The following is a 26,460-nucleotide window of genomic DNA, read 5'->3' as shown; positions in this document are numbered from 1 at the left end:
GGACTTATGTTATCAGAGAGAAATTAATGAAAGATAATTTTTTTTTTTTTTTCAAACGGAGTCTCGCTCTGTCACCCAGGCTGGAGTACAGTGGCTCAATCTCAGCTCACTGCAAGCTCTGCTTCCCGGGTTCACATCATTCTCCTGCCTCAGCCTCCCGAGTAGCTGGGACTACAGGCACCCACCACCACGCCCGGCTAATTTTTTGTATTTTTAGTAGAGACAGGGGTTCACCGTGTTAGCCAGGATGGTCTCGATCTCCTGACCTCGTGATCCACCTGCCTCAGCCTCCCAAAGTGCTGGGATTACAGGTGTGAGCCACCGCGCCTGGCTAAAAGATCAATTTTTTTAAAGGGTTCTCTTTTCCCTTCCCCAAATTACATTGTACAGCTAGAATCTTGGAAATGCCTTTGCTCTCTTGACAAAAGTCCTTCCTAACGCATTTTCCTCCACAGGCCCTCAGATCCTGATGATTGCAGTCTTCACCCTCACCGGAGCTGTGGTGCTGCTCCTGCTTGTCGCTCTCCTGATGCTCAGGTACAGTCGTCTCTATCATGCCTGTGCTCAGTGTCCAGAGAGGCAAGGAGGGAAAGCAGGAGAGGCCTATTGTCTGCTGCTGCTGATGATGAATATTCACAAAGAGGCCTGTAGATAATGAAGACCTAAGATAATGAAGACATTCTGCATCAAAGACTATGTGAAGGGCAGAATATTATTGAGTGAATAGATTAGGGCTTTGGAGCCAGAGATGCCTGAACTCAAATCCCAGTTCTTTGAGTTACTAGTTCTGCGGTCTTAAGCATGTTACTTGGTGACTTAAACAGGTAACTTAGCTTCAATTTCTTCATCTGAGCTGTTGTAAGGATTAGAAATGGAACGTGTATACAAACTACCATATAATAAGCATATATAGATGAAAATAGTTATTTTTATTATGTTGGTATATCATGGGAGACATCAAACTCATTACATTGCATGCTATTTAGGCTGGGGGAGGTTTTAGAAATAATTTATTCCAAATCTCCTATTTTAGCCTGAGGAGAGAGAGCCCAGAAAGTCAAATGGCTTCTCTAGAGTCTTATCACCAGGTAGTGGGTGGGGCCAGAACTGGAACTCAAGCCTTCTCACCATCAGTTCCAAGATTTTTCTGCTCAACTTGGACCTACCAAATGCCTAGCCAGAGACATTGTCTGTACTAAGAAATATTTGTTGAATACATAAATGAGTGAGTAAATACCACACTACCTCCTAATTTGCATATGTTAAATGCCAAACTTATAATACCCTATTATACTACCAGGTTCACTTGCATTTCCTAGCTAAACAAGACAACAGTTTTATCTGTGTATTATACACTTTGGTCTGTGTGTCATTATTCTTTCTCATGTGACTGTCCAGCCTGCCGTACAACGGTTGATGTTTTCTCCAGAAAAGGAAGTAGACTATTTTCTTCAATCTGACAACAGTGCTTGGCTCCTGTAACTGTGTTGCTCAGAAATATAGGTGATGGTCTACAGTGTGTGGTGACCATTACCATTTAGTGAAGAGTGGGAATAAACCAAAACTTCCCCCCAAAAGCAAGTCTAAATGGGAATCAGTTTAAGATAGGGGTAAATCACAAGATCAAAGATAATAACAGGTGTTTCTCATTGTCTCTAAACACAGGAGGCAGAGATAGGGCTTCCTAATGGCCAGTGCAATGCTCTGCCCATGAGGGGGCCTGGCAGACAGGTGGTACACATGCAGTTTGCCATTACAACGGCCTATGCAAGAAAACTAGCAAACCATGTAAGAAATCCCCTAATTCAGTATGAATGACAGTTGGCTCTGCCGAGTCCCAAGAGTCTCCTGGGGTACAGAGGTGAGAGCCCAAGAGCCTTTAAGGTCTTGATAGTCATCCTACTTGCCTCCAGGTCTTAGGGTCAGTAATATGCTATTTTACATGCATTTACTCGAAGAATACTCAGACTTAGATGGAAGCATACGAAGAGAATAATCATTTCTGCTTAGGGGACATTAAGGAAGGCATGGCCTTGAGAAGGTGAGTATGAGTTTGTCAAATAACCAAAAAGCAAAGGCAAACTAGGGACAAAACAGGTCAATAGAAAAGAATATCAGTTCCAGAAACAAATACAAGCAAGAACTAATAATATGACAAAGATGACAGTATGTGTCAGCTAAGAAATGATGCTGGTGACCGGACACAGTGGCTCACGCCTGTAATCCCAGCATTTTGGAAGGCCGAGGCAGGCGAGTCATGAGGTCAGGAGTTCGAGAACAGCCTGGCCAATGTGGTAAAACCCTGTCTCTCCTAAAAATACAAAAAATCAGCTGGGCATGGTGGCAGGCACCTGTAATCCCAGCTTCTTGGGAGGCTGAGGCAGGAGAATCTTGAACACAGGAGGCAGAAGTTGCAGCGAGCCGAGATCTCACCACTGCACTCCAGCCTGGGCGACAGAGCGAGACTCCATCTCAAAAAAAAGAAAAAAGAAATGATGTTGGTAAAGTAGGCTTTCCACAATGTAAAAAGCAAAATTAAAACAGGTAACTTAGCTTCAATTTCTTCGTCTGAGCTGTTGTAGGGATTAGAAATGAAACATGCACACAAACTACCATATAATAAGCATTATATAAATGAAAATAGTTATTTTTATTATGTTGTATCATGTTATATTTTATTATTATTATATATCTAAAAGAATACACACAAGACATAGTTTATATGGAGTTTTAAATGTTAAAGCATAGTTTACGTGGAGTTTTAAATGTTTGATTATGTGAAAATCAAACTTCAAAACAGAATAAATTAATAAAAATGAGTTTTTAAAATTAAAATTATTTTTATTTTTTTGAGACTGAGTCTCACTCTGTCACTCAGGCTGGAGTGCAGTGGCGCCATCTTGGCTCACTGCAACCTCTGCCTCCTGGGTTCAAGCAATTCTCGTGCCTTGGCCTCAGTACCAGCTGCGGTTACAGGCGTGCACCACCACACCTGGCTAACTTTTATATTTTTAGTGGAGACGGGGTTTCACCATGTTGGCCAACCTGGTCTCAACTCTTGACCTCAAGTGATCCACCCACCTTGGCCTCCCAAAGTGCTGGGATTATAGGTGTGAGCTACTGTGCCTGTCCAATAAAAATGACTTTATGATGCCAGGTTAGGAAAGTACTTCTCAGTCAAGATAAAAAAGGAGACGTCAAAGAAAAAATATATAAATATGACCATAATAAAAATCAAAACTTTCTGGAAAACAAAGTTAAAAGAAGTAATAAACTATGAAAAGGTATTTGAAAAACAAAAAGACAAAGGATTTATTTCTCAAAATATATTAAGAACGTATGTAAGTTAACAAGCATAAGAAAAAGATACACACTAGGGAAAAATGAGCAAAATTATAAATACATAATTCTATATAATTCTGAGTCTATATATTCTACTAAATAGCTAGAAAATATTTGAAAGGGTCATCTCACTAGTAATCAGGAAAATGCAAAGTAAAGCAATAATGAAGCACTGCTTTGCTTACATCACAAAGGTTAAAAAAAGTGTATCAATACCAAATGTTGACAAGAACATAGAAAATGGGAATTCTCAAGATAAGAAGGTAAATTAATTGATAACCACTGCTTTGGGAAGCAATTTGGTGATATCTGTAAAGTTGAAAGTGTACATCCTCTACAGCCCAAGAATTCCGCTTCGTCTATACCCAGTCCCCAGTCTTTTGGCACCAGGGACCGGTTTCATGGAAAACCATTTTTTGGGGGTGGGGGGAGTTTCGGGATGTAACTGCTCCACCTCAGATCATCAGGCATTAGTTAGATTCTCATAAGGATAAGGAGTGCACAACCTGGATCCCTCCCATGTGCAGTTCTCAATAGGGTTCACGCTCCTATGAGAATCTAACGCCACTGCTGATGTGACAGGAGGTGGAGCTCAGGTGGTAATGCTGACCTCTCGACTCCAGCTGTGCAGCTTGGTTCCTAACAGGCCATGGACCGGTACCAGTCTACGGCCCAGGGGTTGGGGGCCTAATTCCCAGCCTACACTATCTGGGGACCGATACTATCTGAAGGAAACTATACATTCTTAACATTTTGTAGTTGAGATAGGTGTTGTTACATTTTCTCTGTACTTTTCCATTTTCTTTAAACATATTTTTTGAAAAGGCACAGATGGGTAAGAGGAACTGGCTTATTTAGAGATCTGGTGTATTCTCTGATGATTTAAGAAATAACATTTTTGCCTGTCAGCATTACCAACTTCACATTTTTTTCCTATATTTTTTCCTAACTCCTTCTATGTCATCAGTTTAAATGCTTTACTATCGTGAACGACTGCCTTAGTGAAAAACCTGGGAAAGTGAAGCGAAAAGAAAAGAAAGACTAGGAAACAGGAGTCCCCAATCCCCAGTCCATGGCCTGTTAGGAACTGACCACACAGCAGGAGGTTGAGCAGCGGGTGAGCGAGCATTACCTCCTGAGCAACCCTTCCTGTCAGATCAGTCAGGGCATTAGATTCTCATAGGAGCATGAACCCTATCATGAGCTGCACATGCAGGGGATCTAGGCTGCATGCTCCTTATGAGAATCTAATGCCTGATCTGAGGTGGAACAGTTTCATCCTGAAACCACCCCCTGCCACCTCCATGGAAACATTGTCTTCCAGGAAACCAGTCTCTGGTGTCAAAAAGGTTGAGGGCCACTGCTATAAAAGCCCATCAGAAACCCTTGCAGGTCCACTGGCAGTAAGCACTTTTCAGTTTGGAGAACATGGTGTTCTGTCATTGGGCTACCTTCCCCCACGCACATCTACCTGAGCATACCAGGGTTCTCAACTTCTCCCAGTCTTCAGAAGCTGAATGGCATGGATACTAAGAAAAACCTGGCCGGGCGCGGTGGCTCAAGCCTGTAATCCCAGCACTTTGGGAGGCCGAGACGGGCGGATCACGAGGTCAGGAGATCGAGACCATCCTGGCTAACATGGTGAAACCCCGTCTCTACTAAAAATACAAAAACTAGCCGGGCGAGGTGGCGGGCGCCTGTAGTCCCAGCTACTCGGGAGGCTGAGGCAGGAGAATGGCGTAAACCCGGGAGGCGGAGCTTGCAGTGAGCTGAGATCTGGCCACTGCACTCCAGACCGGGCGACAGAACGAGACTCCGCCTCAAAAAAAAAAAAAAGAAAAAAAAAAGAAAAACCTATTGACCGGTTTTATTCCTTTCACAGAAAATATAAAAAAGATTATGAACTTCGTCAGAAAAAATGGTCCCACATTCCTCCTGAAAATATCTTTCCTCTGGAGACCAATGAGACCAATCACGTTAGCCTGAAGGTAAAGCCTATCTTACTTGTTGAAGAAGGGGCGCAATTTGCCAGGTATTTGACAAGACTTAGCATTGCAGGATATGTGCCAAGTAGGGATAGTTGTTCTAGAAAGCAAGACTTAGATGCTTTCTAATTTCCAACTCTCTGCCTTCCCCTTGTTTCTGCATTCTCCTACATGTCAGCTAGTTAATCCAATGAGCACTCCCTGGAGGCTGAGATATGGTGTGTTCTCATTCTCAGCATCTGATCCAGAAGAGAAATACACATATAGGGAATTTGCCATGGAAGGGATGTAGGAATGGGCAGAGCATGTGAGTTCCCCTAAACTTTGGATGCTAATCTATCCATACTAAGGACCTATGACTTGTCTTACTCATTCCTGAAGAAAGAGGCCTCCTCTGCTTATATTTGCTCACATTCACCTTCAACCAGGAAATAGCAGCAGCCAATAATAACTTACTCCATTTAGCACAGTCAATGCAGGACCTATGCTGTCTCATCTACTCCTCACAGGAACCCAAAATTAAGCTTTATCATCATAATTCTGCTGATGAGGAAACTGAAGGACAAAAGATTAAGAAACAGTGCAGGGACACATGCAACTAATGAGTAAGATTACTGTAAGTAATAATAGCTAACACTTACTGAGCACTTATAATGCACCACATGCATTAACCCATTTCATCTTCTCCTGAGCACTGTGAAGAAGCAGGATGGAAATTCCAGGAACACAGCTACAATTTAAACCTAGTCTGTCTAACTGCAAAGCCTGAGATTGTACCACATTCCATATACCATATAATTATCCTAGTTTTTATACCAAAGCATATTAAGAGAATATGGAGAGCCAAGACCTCCACAGATGGGAATTCGTGGACTCCTTCAGACTAGGGCCAAACTGATAGGGTATAGTGGGATTTGAGATGCTTCCCTGCTTAAAATCAGCAGGAATATAATTGCATTTGGCTTAAGTTTGTCTCTGGAACCTCTCTACCAGTTCTTGACTCTCCTTCCCAAGTCCTGCGTGCTGCCCTCTAATGGCTCCGATCCCCACCTAGCTATCCAAGGACCAGGTCTTCCCTTTTTTCAGAAATGTGACATGCTCCAATGTGACCCTCCTCCTGCTGAACCTCCAACAGAAAAATTCTATTCACAAAGACCAATCTGTCTCAGCTAAGTGTCAGGATGAAATCAATTTAACAGTAATTCACAGTCAGGTATAAACAATCTTAAGACTACTGAATTTCCAAAGAGAGAATTTGTTGACCTAAATGACAAACTGGAAGTACCTAGTGTTAAAAGAAAAACTCTGGACAGACGAAATATAATTTATTTGAGCAAAAAGTGATTCATGAATTGTGTAGCACTCAAAACCAAAAGAGGTTCAGAAAGCTCCACCCCGCAGCACGGGCAGTGAGCTTTCATAGGTTGTACAAGGAGGTAAAGTCCACAAATAACTTGATTGGTTACAGCTAGGCATTTGCTTTATTTGGGCATGATCTGTTCAGTTAGCTGCCTGTGATTGGCTGAAACCCAGCCATTTGTTACAAAAATAGACTCCCAAATCAGTTTTCAGTTTGCCTACATACTAAGTTAGGTCTGCCGTTTATAGGAACTCATAATACAAAGACAGTCTCATGCCAATGGTCTCCTGTCTATTTAATATAACACTAGGAAGAGGAGAGGGGACTTTCAGAAGGAGCGTGTGCACCTCTGTCTCTGTACAGCACCCGATGGGCTCCCACACGAGCCACCTCTGCACAAGTCCAGCCTTAGTGTCATTCCTCAAGCACCCCCCCCCCACTGCCTCAAAACCCCATATTTCATATTTTCTCTTTTGGAGTAAGCCCAAAACATGTGTCTCTGTATGTTTCCTTAAAATATAAATATTCCTAGAAGTATAATTCATCCATTTCTTGTCAGTTTCTGTGCAAAATGTTTATGAGTACAGATTTTATTCGTTCATCAGAATGAATGAGTCACCTGGCTAAGGAAACAAGTCTTTGGGACAGTAAACTCAAAGGAGGGAAGAGATACGGAGTTTCTGGAATAATTAGCCTTTTCTTGTGCCAGATCGATGATGACAAAAGACGAGATACAATCCAGAGACTACGACAGTGCAAATACGACAAAAAGGTGACCTCTCCCACTTCTCTGAACTCTCCACTGGGGTATGCTCGGGGCCTTCTGACCCCTCGTTGCCCCGGCCCCTGATGTCAGTATCACAATGACGGGAGTGCCCACTCTGTTCCCAGGGGCTATCCTTAGAGCTTCACAGGGATGGCCAGGGCCCTGCTTCTAGGGTTACAAAACTCACAGTCCTGGGGAAAATGGAAGACAAATAGAATGTTGGGGAAGGGTGGAATGTAGGAAGAAAAATGAAATATAAAAGATATTCAGAGTAGTCCAGGGCAACCCTAGTATTATATTTTGGCTCATTGCTGAGAAATACAACAATCTCATATGAGAGCTTTGCATCTTATTTCCATCCTTCCTTCTTCCCTCCCTCCCTTCTGCCTGCCTTCCTTCCATTTAGTCATTCTTAAAGAAACATTCAAGACTGAACTTACCATATCCCAGGTACTAGGCACCAGGGATACAAACATCAATCAAGGCCCGGCACAATGGCTCATGTCTGTAATCCTAGGACTTTGGGAGGCTGAGGCGGGTGGATCATTTGAGGCCAGGAGTTCGAGACCAGCCTGGCCAATATGGCGAAACCCCGTTTCTCCTGAAAATACAAAAATTAGCCGGGGGCATGGTGGTGCATGCCTGTAGTCCCAGCTACTGGGGAGGCTGAGGCATGAGAATTGCTTGAACCCGGGAGGCGGAGGTTGAAGTGAACCAAGATTGCACCACTGCACTCCAACCTAGGCAACAGAGCAAGGCTCTGTCTTTAAAAAAAAAAAAATCAATCAAATACTGTCACTGCTCTCAAAAGTTTACAGTCTAGTGAGACACACAAACAAACTTTTATAATATGCATGTAACAAGTTACACCACAACAGTTTCTCCTAAATTTCATTGATTTTTGCAGCGAGTGATTCTCAAAGATCTCAAGCACAATGATGGTAATTTCACTGAAAAACAGAAGATAGAATTGAACAAGGTATGTAGCCCTTACTTCAAACTCTTGAGAAATAACTTCACTCCATTTCTTCTAATCACTAAGGTTGCTGGTGGAGTAAGAGGCTGACCGAGAAGCCCTCAGGCCAAGAAATGGTGACTATATTTCTTGTTGAAAATTCTACCAAGAGATATTGGAAAGTGAGGTTGATGGCGTAAAAAATTCTGGAAATCTAGTCTTTCCTAGAAAGTGGACCTGATACTATTTGAAAGTAAAGTTTGTACTCAAGGCCTCTTACTGACAAAGGAAAGGTTGTTGAATGAGATTAATATAATGTGTGATAAGCAATGGGTACTGACATTCAATTTGTTAAGAGCAACACATCTTCTCAAAGATCTAAAAGAAAACACATTTTATTGGCATATTAATTTTTACTTTGGCACCCTGTTCTGCCTAATTTGCTTTGTAAACAAACATGTTCTTCTAGTTGCTTCAGATTGACTATTACAACCTGACCAAGTTCTACGGCACCGTGAAACTTGATACCATGATCTTCGGGGTGATAGAATACTGTGAGAGAGGATCCCTCCGGGTAAGAAACCATGGTCATTTCCAATTTTCTAATCATACAAAAATATTCAGCAGGACTTTAAATAAAAATATTTATCTAGTAAAATAATATTAAAGAGTGATCATGGAAAGTTGGTGGGGTCACAAGTTTTCCAGACTTTTTCTGAGATTTTTTCAATCAGTCTTATGTTTTTATAAACAAGCCAAAAAAATTCAGGAAAAAGATAATAGATTTAGAGAGGGGAGTAAACAGAGAATGGAAGTGGAAAAATGAGTGATTACTTCCAAATACATTTTATTTTACATGAGTACTTGCTTTTGTATTAAAAGAGAAATGGATAATCATTATGATAGCACCAAATAAGCATTAGAAGACTTGGTCATCATTCTTGGTTCTGCTGCTGTCCAAATTATTACTCCACTCTTGGACTAAGGATCATCCAGGAGTTGCCAGATGAGGTCAGGTATTTGGACTGAGCAAGTCCAAAGCAAACAGAGAAACTAAGAAAAAAAGCAAGAATATTAGCTTTCACACTATCCAGTATAAACTCAAATCTACCCTCCAAGAAAAAATCTTAGGCCTAAATGTTACTATCTCTTTTAAAAATTCTTTCATGCTTGTTATTCTTACATCTGAGGTCTCTTTCTCTGGATTAATCCCTATGAAATGTAACAGTGGTATAAGGAAAAAGTGACACATTAAGCCATTAACTATATTTAGCACTTTGAGAATTCATTTGTTATATAGCAGAAGGGAAAGCAAGCCCATGAGGGACTAGTGTAATGGAATGTGGTAGAGAAATCTTGAGCAGGCAGCTGGCCAGGAGAATTAAGATCAAAGAGGAAAATGGTGCTAAGGTAGAAGTTCTTTAAAAATAATAAACAAGGCTGGGCACCGTGGCTCACACCTGTAATCCCTGCACTTTGGGAGGCCAAGGCGGGCGGATCATGAGGTCAGGAGATCGAGACCATCTTGGCCAACATGGTGAAACCCCATCTCTACTAAAAATACAAAAATTAGCTGGGCATGGTGGTGCGTGCCTGAAATTACAGCTACTTAGGAGGCTGAGGCAGAAGAATTGCCTGAACCAGGGAGTCAGAGGCTACAGTGAGCCTAATCGTGCCACCGCACTCCAGCCTGGGAACAGAGTGAGACTCCATTTCAAAAAAATAAAATAAAATAAATAATAACAATAACAAACAATTTACGTATCCAATGCAAAATTTAGAAGAATCACTATAACATAAGGAAAGGAGGCTATTAAATATCAATCATTATAAATCAAATAAAATAGGATAGGATTTTAAAATGCGCTTGCAACTTAAAAAACAAAATTATTAAAACACACAAGACTTTCGCTTCTAGTTATTATTTTTAAAACAAACATGCAAATACACAAAATCGAGAATAAAAAAAGCAGTGAAAAGATGTTTTAATTGTGAAAGAATACTTCACGACTATTAAATTATAATCTTTAAAAAGGGAAACTCTCAGAAGCGATATAATCATGAAATCTGTTTCAAAAAAAAAATTTAATTAGACCAATTCTGAATCAGTTTCAGGCAATAATAAGCCATGTGAAACCCTTTGACCAGGCTCTATTAATTGGTATTCTAAAATTTCTGTCTCATTGAAATTTAGAGTATGGTCTAGACCTCATGTGAAAAATATTTCTAATTTTGAAAGACCTGAAATAGTTATTGTTATTCCTAGAAATGTGTATTTATTTGATCAGTATCAATTAAAATGATCACTTTCATCATCCATTAAAACACTCGTGGTTTTTCGCCTATGACCTTTTGATTTGGTACAATAATATTGTTCCATTCATAGAATTAACCATATCCAATTGTTTGTGCTTTGCTTTTTGTATATACAACTGGCTTAGGATTTCTTTTATTTTATTATGTTTTTTCCTCTGTATTCACAACTATAGTTAGCCTTTGGTCAGATTTTAGTTTCAATCTCATGCTAACTTTGTTCAATGTTAAATGAGTTTGGAGTATGTTCATGTTTTTGTTTAACTTGAAAATAGTTTTTATATAGATAATGAGAATTACTCTTACTGAACTTCAACATTAGAAGAATTAAGCTGACTTTGGTATTTTCTCTATGGGAATTATCATTTCTTCTATGGCTATTAATGTAATATTGTGATATAGTAAAAAATATATTTTGTCTTCATTCTTGGTTCCTAAAACCCCTGTTGTTACTGGGTGGCGAGGGTGAGAAAAGCTCTTCTGTTATTTATAATAACCCCCTTTCAAACATACCTGAGTTATGCTACTTAAGATAAGATAGCCATGGAAGACTTCTCTGGCAAGATGACGTTAGAGTAAGACCTGCATGAAATGAAGCTGTGAAACCATAGCTCAGGGAAGAGGATACCAGGTTTAATATTTGCAACCTGTTCTCAACAAGGAAAACAACAATTAAATGGTGATATGCCACAGAATTCCCAGACCTCATTTCAGAAATAGTCCTAGGCTCCCCCATAATAACAACTCCTGTAGAGTCAGAAATAAAACAATACTTCCTTAACATTGCAAAGACTATCATAAAATAACAACTGACTTCATCTCTATTAATGCAAAGACTCCCCAGCCGCACCCTTTACTACTATTGGTTAACTTCTGAAATTCTAACCAAAGCACTAATGCATGAAACAGAAATAAGATATACAGTTATTGGAAGGTGTCAAGATAAATAACAAACAGAGAGTGGCTCTCTAAAAGAAAGATATTTATTTGGAAAAGAACACTGTAATGGGAATACGTATGCCATCATAAATTATGTGCCTATTCAGAGAGATAAAGGAAGACAAAGGATTTTAAGGGGGGAAAAAAAACAAAGAGGATTACATAATTGTTGTGTTACAAAGATCAGTAGCAAGGATGATGTCAGTCAGAGGTTGGACAGGCAGTTGTTGAGCAGATGTCCTTGTATAAGTATTTTTTGTGTGTGAGGTTGCGATGGCCTTTGTGGAAGGTTGAGGTTTCTGTAGAGTCTTTTGTGATAGTTTTTGTTATGAAGTACACAAGCATGACAACTGTTTTTCATGGCCTTTTCTGGCTGTAAGTGTCAGGATTTTTTTAACATTTGTGACTCCATTCTGATTTTGACAACTTTCACAAAAGCAATAGTTTTTTTTTTTTTTTTTAATTTAAAAACAAGGCCAGGTGTAGTGGCTCATGCCTGTAATCCCAGCACTTTAGGAGTCAGGGCAGGGGCGGGACATGAGGTCAGGAGTTCGAGACTAGCCTGGCCAACACAGTAAAACTTCATCTCCACTAAAAACACAAAAAATTAGTGGGGCATGATGGTGGCCACCTGTAATCCCAACTACTTGGAAGGTTGAGGTAGGAGAATTGCTTGAACCCAGGAGGTGGAGGTTGCAATGAGCTGAGAACCCGCCATTGCACTTCAGCCCGGGCAACAGTGCGAGTCTTCAGCTCAAATAAATAAATAAATAAATATAAAGATATGATTGTTTACCTAGAAAATGCAAAAGCCTCAAATACTAAAAATTATAAGAAATTTATATGATGACCAGAAACAAAATAAGTATATAGAAAATAATTTACATATATAATATGTATATCATGTAATTGGTCAGAATATACAACTCAAAAAATCCTCCTTAATATTTTTAACAAAAATATTTATTTGAAAATACTGAACGTGAAATGCAAAGAATCAGTTAAGAACACTGAAAGTTTTCTAAGACATTAAATAAATCTTAACAGAACTTAGTCAAGTTCTTAGATAGGAATCAATGATGTGCTGGAACTGGCTGGTACTAGCTCAGAGCTGACTGTTAAGTTATTCAAGAATTTGCCAGTCAGTGTTAAAGTTTTGGAAGCTGAAACCATTCAAGGTGGAAATATTTCACATCGTATTCAGCAAGTATATTATAAATCAGAGCTGTTGCTAACAGAGAGCCAGTTTACCGACACCCTATACCGACAAATTCACATTGAAAATGTATAAATTCTTCTGAAAACAACGAACTTGCAATCAAAGGCAAAGACTTTTCTTAATTAACAGAGATCATCAGAAATACATATATATACACACACACATATATATGAGCAATAATAACCAAAACAGTTTTGAAAAACAGAATGAAGAGGCCACTTGCTACAAAGTTATTATAATCAAGGCAGTGTAGTGACAGTTCATGAACAAGCAAATGATTTATGGAAGAAAAACATATGGGCCAGGAATACCATTAAGTATATGACAAATATAACTAAAGAAGAGTAATTTTAAAAATGGGTGCTGAGATAATAGGACCTTTTCATTCTCTCTTCCACAAAAGGTTCTTTTCCCTTGCTGTTCCCTCTTCCCAAAACACTTGGCTCCCTACTTCATTTGATCTCAGCTCATTTTGTATTTTTAGTAGAGACGGGGTTTCACTACATTGGCCAGGCTGATCTCGAACTCCTGGCCTCAAGCAGTCTGCTAGCCTCAGCCTCCCAAAGTGCTGGGATTACAGGCGCAAGCCATTTCCTGAAGGAAGCCATATTTAATCTTTATAACAAACCCCAGATTTTAGGGGTCAAATTCCCAGATTTTAGGCAATTTTTCATCGCACTTATCACAGTGACAATTTTATGTTTATTGGTCTGATTGTTTTATGAATGTCAGTTTCCTTCACCAGACTGTGCACACTTTAACAGGTCCCATATAATCCCAGCACTAACACAGTCCCTGCTCTAGAGATAACACTCAATAATTTTAAGAAACAAATATGCAGGTCATCTATTAAAATTGCTCAGAAAAAACATATAAATCTGCATATACATTACGATCCCACTTTTATAATATTTATTACATATACTTTCCATATCTACATTAAAGAAAACTAGAAGAAAATACCAAAATGAGAATAAATTAGATGGTGCAATTAGCCATAATTTTATATTCTTCCTTTTTATATTGTACAATTTTTTTCACATTTTGTATAGTAAACATGTATTCCTTTTATCATCAAAACAGAATAATATGCTTTTTACAATTTGGCAGATGAGAACAGGGTAGGATGGGTGAATGGTGAGCTAAAGGGAGAGAAAGCATAGAAAAGAGTCTGTCTGCCCATAACTCCCCTCCATCAACTTGGCCTGGTACCCACAGCCCAACCAGCCTTACCTGAAATGATTAAGGACTTCAGACCCCTCCTTGGAAATTCTTAGTACGGTGCCTGAGTTAAAATTAAAAATCAAATTGGGCTTTTTCCTAAAATAAGAAACTATTGCTATCAGTTAGAGTCCTGTTTAGAGTTCTACCGTGAAGAACAGTTACGTATTAGCTTAATTAAAATCCTGCAACTTTGTAGAACCATCATCATATTAAAATAGTGACTTCAAAATTCCAGGTATAGGTGGGGCGTGGTGGCTTGCGCCTGTAATCCCAGCACTTTGGGAGGCTGAGGCGAGCAGACTGCTTGAGGCCAGGAGTTCGAGATCAGCCTGGCCAATGTAGTGAAACCCCGTCTCTACTAAAAATACAAAAATTAGCTGGGCATAGTGGCATGCACCTGTAATCTCAGCTACTCAGGAGGCTAAGGCGGGAGAATCACTTGAACCCTGGAGGCAGAGGTTGCAATGAGCTGAGATTGTATGCCAGCCTGGGCAACAGAGCAAGATTCTGTCTCAAAAACAAACAAAAAAGAAAAAAAAGAAAAAAATCCCAGGTCATACAATTCACAAAAAAATCCAAGATCTCTCTTATTGACAGAGGACTTAGTAAACTCTAAAAAAAAAAAAAAAAAAAAAAAGCAATTAAGCCAATTTATGTAACTGATCATGTGAGTAAAAACACAAGCTTAATGAAGGAATTTTCTTATAGCAATTGCCTGTTTTAAAACATGGGTCCAATTTAGATGAGGCAGAACAGGCAGGGCAGTCACTTGTTAAACAGTCTCCCGGCCTGCTGCTTATTCCTCTACACCTGTCTGATGGAAGAACTGAAATTTGGGGTGCTATGGGTACCTCCTGCTCATATCCAGGTGGCAAAAACCACCCAATGCTTCTTATGCAGAAAACAAAAATAGGTTCATGAAAACCCAGACAGTGGAATTCCAATTTGTTCCTGATCCTAAGGTGTCATAATTTGAAGTTCACTATTTGTTTCATAATAGTCTCTCCATAATATCCTTTCTTGCAACAACTTTTCTTCTTTTTTTCGTATTCAGGAAGTTTTAAATGACACAATTTCCTACCCTGATGGCACATTCATGGATTGGGAGTTTAAGATCTCTGTCTTGTATGACATTGCTAAGGTAAGAGAAACACATACACAGAAAATATGAAAATTAAATATAAGAAAACAGATCTAACAAGTTATTCAACCTTCTGTGCATTGGTTTCTTCAACTGTAAAATGATGATAATAGCTATGTCATAGGGTTGTAGGATTTTAGGTTGTGAGGATTTTGTGAAATAATGCACATGCTTATAACAAGACCTGGTACAAGGAAATGTTCAATATACATCAGTTATTATTATGTTATTATATTCTTTGTAGTCTGGGTGTGGGGCACGCAGTTTCATAGATTTTCCAGAAATCGAAATCATATAAAACTACAAGAAGACAACTGGGCTGGGCGCAGTGGGTAATCCCAGCACTTTGGGAGGCTGAGGCAGGAGAATTGCTTGAACCCAGGAGATGGAGCCAAGATGGAGCCATTGCACTCCAGCCTGGGTGACGGAGTGAGACTCCATTTAAAAAATAAAAAAGACAACTGAATCCTCACTTTATAAGAGAAAATATTAAGTACAGGAAACCATCATGCAGGAATCAATAATAAATGTGGACATGTATATTTTCAGACGTGATAGGAAAACAGAAGTGGACATGAGTAACCAGTGCCTCATTCAAGAATGAAGAAAAGTTGGTTATGAGAAGGAGCTGTTTGATACAGTCTTAACTTACCTGAAAGTTATATGGGTGCAGAATCCGTTTGAAAAATGCATTACGAAAATCGATTTGCCACACACATTTCACTCCTATGATCCAGGCTGAAAACCAGCTTCAGCTGAGACACCCTCTAACCACCAGAGAGAAGCACATCAGCCAAAAACAGGCTTCCTCTTTTTTTCTTTTTTGAGACGGAGTCTCACTCTGTCCCCCAGGCTAGAGTACAGTGGCGTGATCTCAGCTCACTGCAACCTCGGCCTCCCAAGTTCAAGCGATTATCCTGCCTCAGCCTCCCGAGTAGCTCGGCCTCCCAAAGTGCTGGGATTACAGGCCTGAGCCATTGCAAGGGGCCAGGCTTCCCCTTTTGAAACAGAATGAATGAAACATTGTTTCAAAATAGGATGAAACCAATTCCACTTTAGGAAATAATCTAGCCTGGCACCCCTGCCCCTTTGGAAAGGCAAGGCACTATTATTTGTATGTTTATTTTTTTTTTTTTTTTTTTTTTTTTTTTTTTTTTTGAGGCGGAGTCTCGCTCTGTCTCCCAGGCTGGAGTGCAGTGGCCGGATCTCAGCTCACTGCAAGCTCCGCCTCCCGGGTTCACGCCATTCTCCTGCCTCAGCCTCCTGAGTAGCTGGGACTACAGGCGCCTGCGACCGCGCCCGGCTAATTTTTTGTATTTTTAGTAGAGACGGGGTTTCACCATGGTCTCGATCTCCTGACCTTGTGATCCGCCCGCCTCGGCCTCCCAAAGTGCTGGGATTACAGGCGTGAGCCACCGCGCCCGGCCCTGTATGTTTATTTTAAATCCATGTAAAAAAGGACCAGAGACCTACTCAGGGTCACAGACCAAATAAGTGGTAAGCAGAAACACTTAAAAAAAAAAATCAACTCTTTGCCTCATATTATATACAACTACTTAAGCAGAGATTTTAGACAATTCCCTTTTACTCTGTCATTTAAACAGACTTTGAAACTGGATATAATGTGTAGGCAAATATTAGGGCATCAGTAACGTTAAAGTAAAAATAGTGGGACTAAAATTAAAACCTGATGGTGTGACTGTCTGCTGAAATGGTTTCCAAATGTCACTTTTTTCTTTAAAATAATGAAGCAGCTGAAGTGTGTCACATTTCTGTTTTTCTATCATCTGAAAAATTACAGGGAATGTCATATCTGCACTCCAGTAAGACAGAAGTCCATGGTCGTCTGAAATCTACCAACTGCGTAGTGGACAGTAGAATGGTGGTGAAGATCACTGATTTTGGCTGCAATTCCATTTTACCTCCAAAAAAAGGTCTGTAATGAATGAAGTGTTCACTAGTTTCCTGATTTTTTTTTTCAAACCCACGTAGCATGGTCAGGAAATTGTAATACTGGTCAGAAGATAAGCACTTAAAGCCACAAGAGACAACAGCTGGCTCATTCTCCAGAACTTCCCACTTGTCAGTCAACAAGTATTTCCTGAGTTAAACAAATGTCCTCTGTGGATTTCCTTCATCCGTGTGTCCCTTGATATCACTGAGAAATCATGAATAACTTAATGGCTTGCAGGATTTGAACTAGGTGAAAAAAATACAGAAGGTTAGAGCAGGAAAAGACCTTAGACATCATCTAATTTAACCTTTTTTCTTTATGGAGGACAGCACTGAGACTCAGATTTGTCCAAGAAGGTAGAGTACAAACCAGAAGACCGACTTCCCATTTGAGACATCATTCATTTATCTGTGGCAATAAGAAATATTAAGGAAAAAACTCTAACCAGTAAAATATATTCTTACCTCTTTCAGGATTGTGGTGAGAGTCAAAAAAGATAACATAAAGAAAACAGATTTGTAAAGTATAAAAGGCTTTTCATGTTGAACATTTACTATGACTCACAGTTAAACAGACTCAGATATCTAGCACTCACGTTGCCTTGAAATACTACCTAGATCAACCGGGCATGGTGGCTCACGCCTGTAATCCCAGCACTTTGGGAGGCCGAGGCAGGTGGATCACCTGAGGTCGGGAGTTCAAGACCAGCCTGACCAACATGGAGAAACCCCGCCTCTACTAAAAATACAAAATTAGCCAGGGTGATGGCGCATGCCTGTAATCCCAGCTACTCGGGAGGCTGAGGCAGGAGAATCGCTTGAACCCTGGAGGTGGAGGTTGCGGTGAGCCGAGATCGCACCACTGCAACTCCAGCCTGGGCAAAAAGAGCGAAACTCTGTCTCTAAAAATGAAAAGAAACACTACCTAGATCCAAACACTAAATTATATTTCTAATTCAACTTTGCGATCCTTTCGTTTTTTCCTTAATAAAAGAAAAATTGCAATCCTGTCCCTACATCCACGTCATGTCAAGTATAATATGATATTGAACTCAATCCAGTAATTTCTTATTGAAGACCTGTGTGCCAAGCATGGTTCATGACATAGTAGTACAAATCATCATCAGATAATCCAACATGACAAAAATCAGATAAATTACAAGTCAAATCCTATCATCTTGAACAGCACTCGCTTATACCTACCTACCTATGGCATTGGTTACCTGAAATTTTAGCATAAGTAGATTTACTTACCTTTTCTACAACCCCTAACCTTTACGATCAACTGTGCATGAATCACGAGTCACAAAAATTCACAAGACATAAATTCAAAAAGGGGATGTACATTTGGACAGAGAACCAAATAAGGAAAATGCTGCATCATCATAAACATGTTACTGCACCTAACAACACGAATCTATACATGTTTCATTGAAACTGGTGAAGACAAGTCTGAGAAAGTTTCTAAGGAGTTAGGTGATTCTGAAAAATTTGCAAAGCGTGTTGAAGAAAAATTAATCGCATGCCCCTGTTATTACTAAATAAGGTGTGTAATAAGGATTCAAAACTTGAGTATCTATGGGAGCTAAATACAGCATTGCACTCATGTGAAGTGAGTGAACTAGATGTAGACACTAGGGAGTGGCAGGGACAGGAGTAAACTGTGAGTAAATTACGTGCATTACTTTTTTAAGAATACTGCAGGAACCAACAAAAACGCCATGTGGGCCCTAGCTGAGATGGAGGATGCCAGTATGTTATGCCTAGAAAATATCAGTCATAGTCTCTTTGTCTTAGTGTGCTGTCTTTATCTTCGTTTGGTAAATTTATATTTAAATATGTATATATACACAATAAATAATAAATTTTAATATTTAAATAAAATATATTTAGTATACATAATTTTTTTTTTTTTTGAGATGGAGTCTCGCTCTGTCACCCAGGCTGGAGTGCAGTGGCGCAATCTCAGCTCACTGCAACCTCCGCCTCCCGGGTTCACACCATTCTCCTGCCTCAGTCTCCTGAGTAGCTGGGACTACAGGCGCCCGCCACCATGCCTGGTTAATTTTTGTATTTTTAGTAGAGACGGGGTTTCACCATATTGGCCAGGCTGGTCTCAATCTCCTGACCTTGTGATCTGCCTGTCTCAACCTCCCAAAGTGCTGGGATTACAGGCGTGAGCCACCGCGCTGGGCCAAAATTTGTATTTTAAAGGATTTCATAGGTTCATTCCATATGTCCCATAAACTACTAAATTCTTCAACCTCTCATGTTCCACTGTATTCATTCAACATATATTTACTGAGCATTTACCACAGTCAGACCCCATTCCAGGTAAACCTTGAGAGTTTTCGAGACTGTGATCCTAGCAGTTTTAAATAACATAATGCCATAAGACCTCACCCAAATCCTAACATTTCATAGTTAGTCTAAAAGGTGTGTGTTCTCTCTTTGATCACTGGTATTTGCCAAAATTTTTCAAAAGCTTGGAATCATATCAGTTCAAGGCCACTCATAAGCCATCACCCATATTTAGAGTGGTTGGTGTAGGGAATTAGAGAGCGAAAGTAGGTTGGAGGCCTGTGAGCCACTCACCCCCCTCAACTTTGTAATCTCAATGTCTGCATTTACAGACCTGTGGACAGCTCCAGAGCACCTCCGCCAAGCCAATGTCTCTCAGAAAGGAGATGTGTACAGCTATGGGATCATCGCACAGGAGATCATCCTGCGGAAAGAAACCTTCTACACTTCGAGCTGTCGAGACCGGAATGGTACACCTAAACCCCTTCACGTGCCCCCTCTGGGAGTCAGCCAACCTGCTTTCTAGGCTTACTGAGACCCTAATCTGTTTGTAACCACATCACAATTCCTTCATCTGCAAAATTAATGACTTATCATCGGCATTACACATTTTGTAAGAGTATTAGGAAGATTAAATATTAGAGTGCACTGAAAAGCGTAAGACAACATACACTGCCAGGTGTTATTATTGTCGGTATTATTGTTAAGAACCTTCCTTTACAATTTTCTTCTTTCCTTTTGATTCCAATAAGAGAATGTACCTGCTTAACATCTAAACTAGATCACTCTAACAGGTTGACATACATATTTTAGTTCTCACTAAGAGTAGATCTATAGTTTTTGGCCACGTGTCCTCTCAGGGGAAAATGCTTCCTTCCATTCATTCAATTCTCACTTACTGAGCATTTATTATGTGCTAACTGTTAACTGTTTGGTGGGGAGTACGGTGACTAAGGGATGTAGAGAGGGTGGAGTCAAAGTATGAACAGAAGAAGCCTACTGAAGGCAGTGGTGCCCGAGCTGAGTTTTACAGGGTCAGCAGCATTTTTTTTTCTTTTTTTCTTTTCTTTCTTTCTTTTTTTTTTTTTTCAGACAGTGTCTTGCTCTGTCGCCCCCAGGCTGGAGTAAGTACAGTGGCATGATCTTGGCTCACTGCAACCTCTGCCTCCCAGGCTCAAGCAATCCTCCTGGCTCACCCTTCCAAGTAGCTGGGACGACAGCTGCACACCGCTATGCCTGGCTAACTTTTGTACTTTATGTAGAGACAGGGTTTCACCATGTTGCCCAGACTGAGCTCCTGAGCTGAAGTGATCCCCCAACCTCAGCCTCCAAAGTGCTGGGATTACAGGTGTGAAGCACTGTGCCCCACCCAGTAACCTATCCTTAAGGTAACCTTCTGGTTATAAGTGGGATGAGACCCTTTCACTGGGTGCCTCATCGAATTAACACCTGTCTACTGAGTGCTGGTCTAGGCTCTGCAGCACTCTCACTGAGCTAAGAGCCATCCAGGGGAGTGAACCAACTGGATTTCTGTTGAAATTCCTTCCATTTCTTCATGCTGTATTCTTCTTTGTAATTTAAAATTTTCTCACCCAACCAGAGAAGATATTCAGAGTGGAAAATTCCAATGGAATGAAACCCTTCCGCCCAGATTTATTCTTGGAAACAGCAGAGGAAAAGGAGCTAGAAGTGAGTATATCTTCCCATATTCGTTTTCTTGGCCTGCTATAAAAATTACCATAAATGTAATGGATTAAAACAACAAAAATTTATTCACTTACAGTTCTGGAGGCTAGAAGTCCGAAATCAAGTGCTCAGCAAGGCCACACTTCCTCCAGAAGAGCTAAGGGGCTAATCCATTCTGTACTTCTTCCAGAAGCTTCTGATGGCTGTTAACATTCCTTATCTTATGGCCACACAATTCAATCTCTGCCTCTTGGTCACAGCTTCTCTTCTGTCTATTCTCCCTCTATCTCCTTTCTATTAGGACACATGTGATTGCATTTGGGTCCACTCAGAAAATATAGAATAATCACCTCATCTCAATAATTTTAACTTAATTATATCTGCAAAAGCTTTTTTTCCAAATAAAGTAGCATTCATAGGATCCAGGGATTAGGACGCAGCATGTCTTTGGGAGCCAGCCTCAGCCTACCACACTCCCCATGCCCTTCCACCACTCTCCAACTCAGGAATGATCTGGCTTCTAAAGCACACATCTCATTCTCTAATTTTTTTTTTTTTCTTGAGACGGAGTCTTGCTCTGTCTCCCAAGCTTGAGTACAGTGGCAGGATCTTGGCTCACTGCAACCCCAGCCTCCCGGCTTCAAGCAATTCTTCTGCCTCAGCCTCCCAAGTAGCTGGGACTACAGGCACCTGCCATCATTCCCGGCTAATTTTTGTATTTTTAGTAGAGATGGGGTTTCACCATGTTGGCCAGGCTGGTCTCAAACTCCTGACCTCAAGAGATCCCACCTGCCTTGGCCTCCCAAAGCACTGGGATTACATAATAGGTGTGAGCCATTGTGCCTGACCTCATTCTCTATTTTTAAATTGATACATAATATTTGTACATATTTGTGGGGTACATGTGATATTTTGTCATATGCACAGAATGTGTAATGATCAAGTCATATATTTAGGGGATCCATCACCTTAAGTAGTTATCATTTCTATGTGTTGGGAACATTTCAAGTCCTCTCTTCTAGCTGTTTTGAAATACACAATACATTGTTGTTAACTGTAGTCACCCTACTCTGCTATCAAACATTATAACTTATTCCTTCTAACTATATGTTTGTACCCATTAACCTACCTCTCTTCATTCATCTCCTCCCCTACTTACACCCTTCCCAGTCTCTGGCTATCATTATTCTCTCCACCTCCATGAGATCAACTTTCTTAGCCCCTGCATGAGTGAGAACATGTGATATTTGTCTATCTGTGCCTTTCATTTTACATAGTGACCTCCCGTTCCATATGTGTTGCTGCAAATGACATGATTTCATTATTTTTACAGCTAAATAGTATTCTATTGTGTACACAGCCCGCATTTTCTTTTTCCATTCATCCATTGATGGACACTTAAGTTGATTCTGTATCTTTGCTATTGTGAATAGTGTTGCAATAAATGTGAGTGTGCAGGCATCCTTTGATACACTGATTTCTCTTCCTTTGGATACATACCCAGCAGGGGGATTGGTGGATCATATGGGTGTTCTATTTTTAGTGTTTTGAGAAATCTCTATCCTATTTTCCATAGTAGTTATACTAATTTACATTCCCATCAAATCAACAGTGTGTGAGGGTTCCCTTTTCTCTGCGTCCTTGCCAGCATCTGTTATTATTCGGCTTTTTAGTAATAACCATTCTAACTGGGGTAAGATGGTAGCTCGTTGTGGTTTTGACTTGCATTTCCCTGATGATTAGTGATGATGAGCATTTTTTCGTATTCCTGTTAGTCATTTATAAATCTTCTTTACAGAAATGTTTATTCATGAGTTTTGCCCACTTTTTAATGGAATTTTTTTTTAACTGCTGAGTTGTTTGAGTTCCTTGTGTATTCTGGAATATCACCCTTGTCAGATTGTTTGCAAATACTTTCTCCCATTCAACACGTTGTTTCTTCACTCTGTTGTTTTCCTTGCTGTGCAGAAGCCTTTTAGTCTAATATAGTCCCATTTGTCTATTTTTGGTTTGGTTGCCTGTGCTTTTGAGGTCTCAGCCATAAAGTCTTTGCCTAAACTAATGTCCTAAAGTCTTTTCTCTAAGTTTTCTTCTAATAGTTTCATAGTTTCCTGTCCTCTGTTTAAGTCTTAAATCTATCTTGAGTTGATTTTTGTATATGGGAAGAGATGAGGTGTCCTTTCCCCGTTGTATGTTCTTGGAGCCGTTGTTGAAAATCAGTTGGCTGTAAATGTGTGGATTTATTTCTGGGTTCTCTATTCTGTTCCATTTGTTTATGTGTCTGTTCCTTTGCCAGTAATAGGTTGTTTTGGTAACTGTAACTTTATAGAACATTTTGAAATCAGGTAATGTCATGTCTCCAGCTTTGTTCTTTTTGCTTGAGATTACTTTTGGCTATTTGTGTTCTTGTTTGGTTCCGTATGGATTTTAGGATTGTTTTTCCAATTTCTGTGAGAAAATGACTGTGGCATTTTGATAGGATTACATTGAAACTATAGGTTGCTTTGGGCAGTATAATCATTTTAGTGATATTAACTCTTCCAACCCATGAGCATGGGATATCTTTCCATTTATTTTTGTCCTCTTCAGTTTCATCAGTGTTTGTAGTTTTCCTTGCAGAGGTCTTTTACCTTCTTTGTTAAATTTATTCCTAGGTGGGGTTTTTTTCGTTTTTTTTTTTTTTTTTTTTTTTTTTTTTGTAGCTATTGTAAATGGGATTGTCTTCTTGATTTCTTTCCTGCTGAGTTTATTATTGGTGGTATATAAAAACACTACTGATTTTTGTATGTTAATTTTTTTTTTGAGACAGTCTCACTCTGTTGCCTAGGCTGGAGTGCAGTGGAGTGATCTCAGCTCACTGCAACCTCTGCCTCCCAGGTTCAAGCAATTCTACTGCCTCAGCCTCCCAAGTAGCAGGGATTACAGGCACCTGCCACCAAGCCCAGCTAATTTTTTTTTCATAAGTTTAGTAGAGACGGGGTTTCACCATGTTGTCCAAGCTTGTCTTGAACTCCTGAGCTCAGGCAATCTGCCCTCCTTGGCCTCCCAAAGTGCTAAGATTACAAGCATGAACCACCACACCCGGCCTGTATGTTAATTTTATATCCTTCAACTGTACTGAATTTATCATATCTAAGAGCTTTTTGGTGAAGTCTTTAGGTTTTCTAGATGTAAGATCATGTCATCTGCAAAGAGGGACAATTTGACTCCTGTTTTCCGATTTGGATGCCTTTTCTTTTTCTTGCCTAATTGCTTTAGCTAGTACTTTCAGTACTATGTTGAATAGGAGAGGTGAAATTGGGCATCCTTGTCTAGTTCCAGTTCTTAGAGGGAAAGCTTTCAGCTTTTCCTCATTCTGTGTGATACTTACAGGCTTGTAATATATGGCTTTTATTATTTTGTGGGTGTGTAATATATGGCTGGCCTTTATTATGTTGAGATATGTTCCTTCTATGTCTAGTTTTTTGAGAGTTTTTATTATGAAGGGATCTTGAATATTATCAATGCTTTTCCTGCATCAATCGAGAAGATCATATGGCTTTTGTTCTTCATTCTGCTGATGTAATGTATCATGTTTCTTGATTTGCATATGTTAAATCATCCTTGCTTCCTGGGGATAAATCCCACTTGATCATGGCATATTATCTTTTTGATGTGCTGTTAGATTCAGTTTGCTAGTATTTTTTTTTTTTTTTTTTTGAGGATTTTTGCATCTATGTTCATCAGGGATATTGACCCTTAGTTTTCCTTTTTTGTTGTGTCCTTGTCTGGTTTTGGTATGAGGGTAATGCTGGCCTTGTAGAATGAGGGAGAATTCCCTATTCTTCAATTTTTTTGAATAGTTTGAAGAGAATTAGTGTTAGTTCTTCTTTGGAAGTTTGGCATAATTCAGCAGTAAAGTCATCCAGTTCTGGACTTTTCTTTGTTGAGAGGCTTTTTATTAGAGATTCAGTCTCATTACTCATTGTTGGTCTGTTCATGTATTCTATGGTATTCTATTTTTTTCTAGTTCAGTCTATGTAGATTGCATTTATCCAGGAATTTCTCCACTTCCTCTATATTTTTCAGTTTGCTGGTATATAGTTGTTCATAATAGTCTCTGATAATCTTTCACATTTTTGTGCAATTAGTTTTTGTGTCTTTTTCTAATTTTTGATTTTGTGTATTTGGATCTTCTCTCATTTTTTTCTTGGTTAGTCCAGCTAATGGTTTATTGACTTTATTTATCTTTTCATAAAAACAACTTTTGGTTTCAATGATCCTTTGTGTATTTTTTCGATCTCTATTTTCTCTGGTTCTACTCTGACCTTTATTATTTCTTTCCCTCTACTAACTTTGGGTTTGGTTTGTTCTTGCTTTTCTAATTCCTTTAGGTGCCTTATTAGATTTGAAATTTTTCTATTTTTTTGATGCAGGCATTTATTGCTATAAACTTCTCTCTTAGCAGTACTTTTGCTGTATCCCATAGGTTGTGGTATGCTGTGTTTAAATTTTCATTTAATTTTTTTAAACTTCTCCTAATTCCTTTTTTGACTCAGTGGTCATTCAGAAGCATGTTGTTTAATTTTTATGTATTTGTGTAGTTTCCAAAGTTCCTCTTGGTATTGAGTTCTACTTTTATTCCATTGTGGCCTGAGAACATATTTGATATAACTCTGGTTCTTTATAAATATGTTGAGACTTGTTTTGTATCATAACATATGGTCTATCCTGGAGAATGTTCCATGTGCTGATCACAGGAATGTTTATTCTTTAGCTATTGAATGAAATGTTCTGTAAATGTTAGGTTCACTTGTTCTAATGTGCAGTTTAAATCCAATGTTTCTTTGTTAATTTTCTGTCTTTATGGTCTGTTTAATGCTGAGAGTGGAGTGTTGAAGTCCCCAATTATTATTAGATTGGAATCTACTTCTTCCTTTAGATCTAATAATATTTGCTTTAAATGTCTGTATGCTTCAATGTTGGGTGTGCATATGTTTAGAATTGCTATATCGTCTTGCTGAATTGAGTCCTTTATCATTATATAATGACCTTTATCTCTTTTTACAGTTTTTTACTTAAAATCTGTTTTATCTAATATAAGTATAGCTACTCTTGCTTACTTTTGGTTTCCATTTTCAGGGAATATCTTTCCATCCCTTTACTTTCAGTCTACATGTTTCTTTACAGACAAGATGAATTGCTTGTAGGCAGCCTATAGTTGGGTCATTTTTAAAAATCCATTCAACCAGTCTATATCTTTTAAGCAAAAATTTTGATCCATTTATATTCAAGGT

The 26,460-nt window shown here is 39.3% G+C and overlaps 1 protein-coding gene across 1 annotated transcript in view; it reads left to right on the top strand.

The window, feature by feature from the left end:
* Nucleotides 1-26,460, top strand: part of GUCY2C (guanylate cyclase 2C) — an 82,132-nt gene that overhangs the window by 35,397 nt on the left and 20,275 nt on the right. Inside the window, exons 11-19 of the mRNA XM_030939149.1 lie at nt 456-537; nt 5,225-5,330; nt 7,397-7,459; nt 8,361-8,432; nt 8,878-8,982; nt 15,158-15,244; nt 17,046-17,178; nt 19,831-19,968; nt 21,099-21,187. Coding sequence (XP_030795009.1) covers nt 456-537; nt 5,225-5,330; nt 7,397-7,459; nt 8,361-8,432; nt 8,878-8,982; nt 15,158-15,244; nt 17,046-17,178; nt 19,831-19,968; nt 21,099-21,187 — 875 coding nt within the window. The remainder of the gene's footprint in view (nt 1-455; nt 538-5,224; nt 5,331-7,396; nt 7,460-8,360; nt 8,433-8,877; nt 8,983-15,157; nt 15,245-17,045; nt 17,179-19,830; nt 19,969-21,098; nt 21,188-26,460) is intronic.

The sequence above is a fragment of the Rhinopithecus roxellana genome, chromosome 10 (genome assembly GCF_007565055.1).
Source record: "Rhinopithecus roxellana isolate Shanxi Qingling chromosome 10, ASM756505v1, whole genome shotgun sequence".
NCBI classification, from domain to species: Eukaryota; Metazoa; Chordata; class Mammalia; order Primates; family Cercopithecidae; genus Rhinopithecus; species Rhinopithecus roxellana.
Note: the sequence above shows the minus strand (reverse complement) of the source record. Positions and strands in the feature narration are given on the sequence as shown.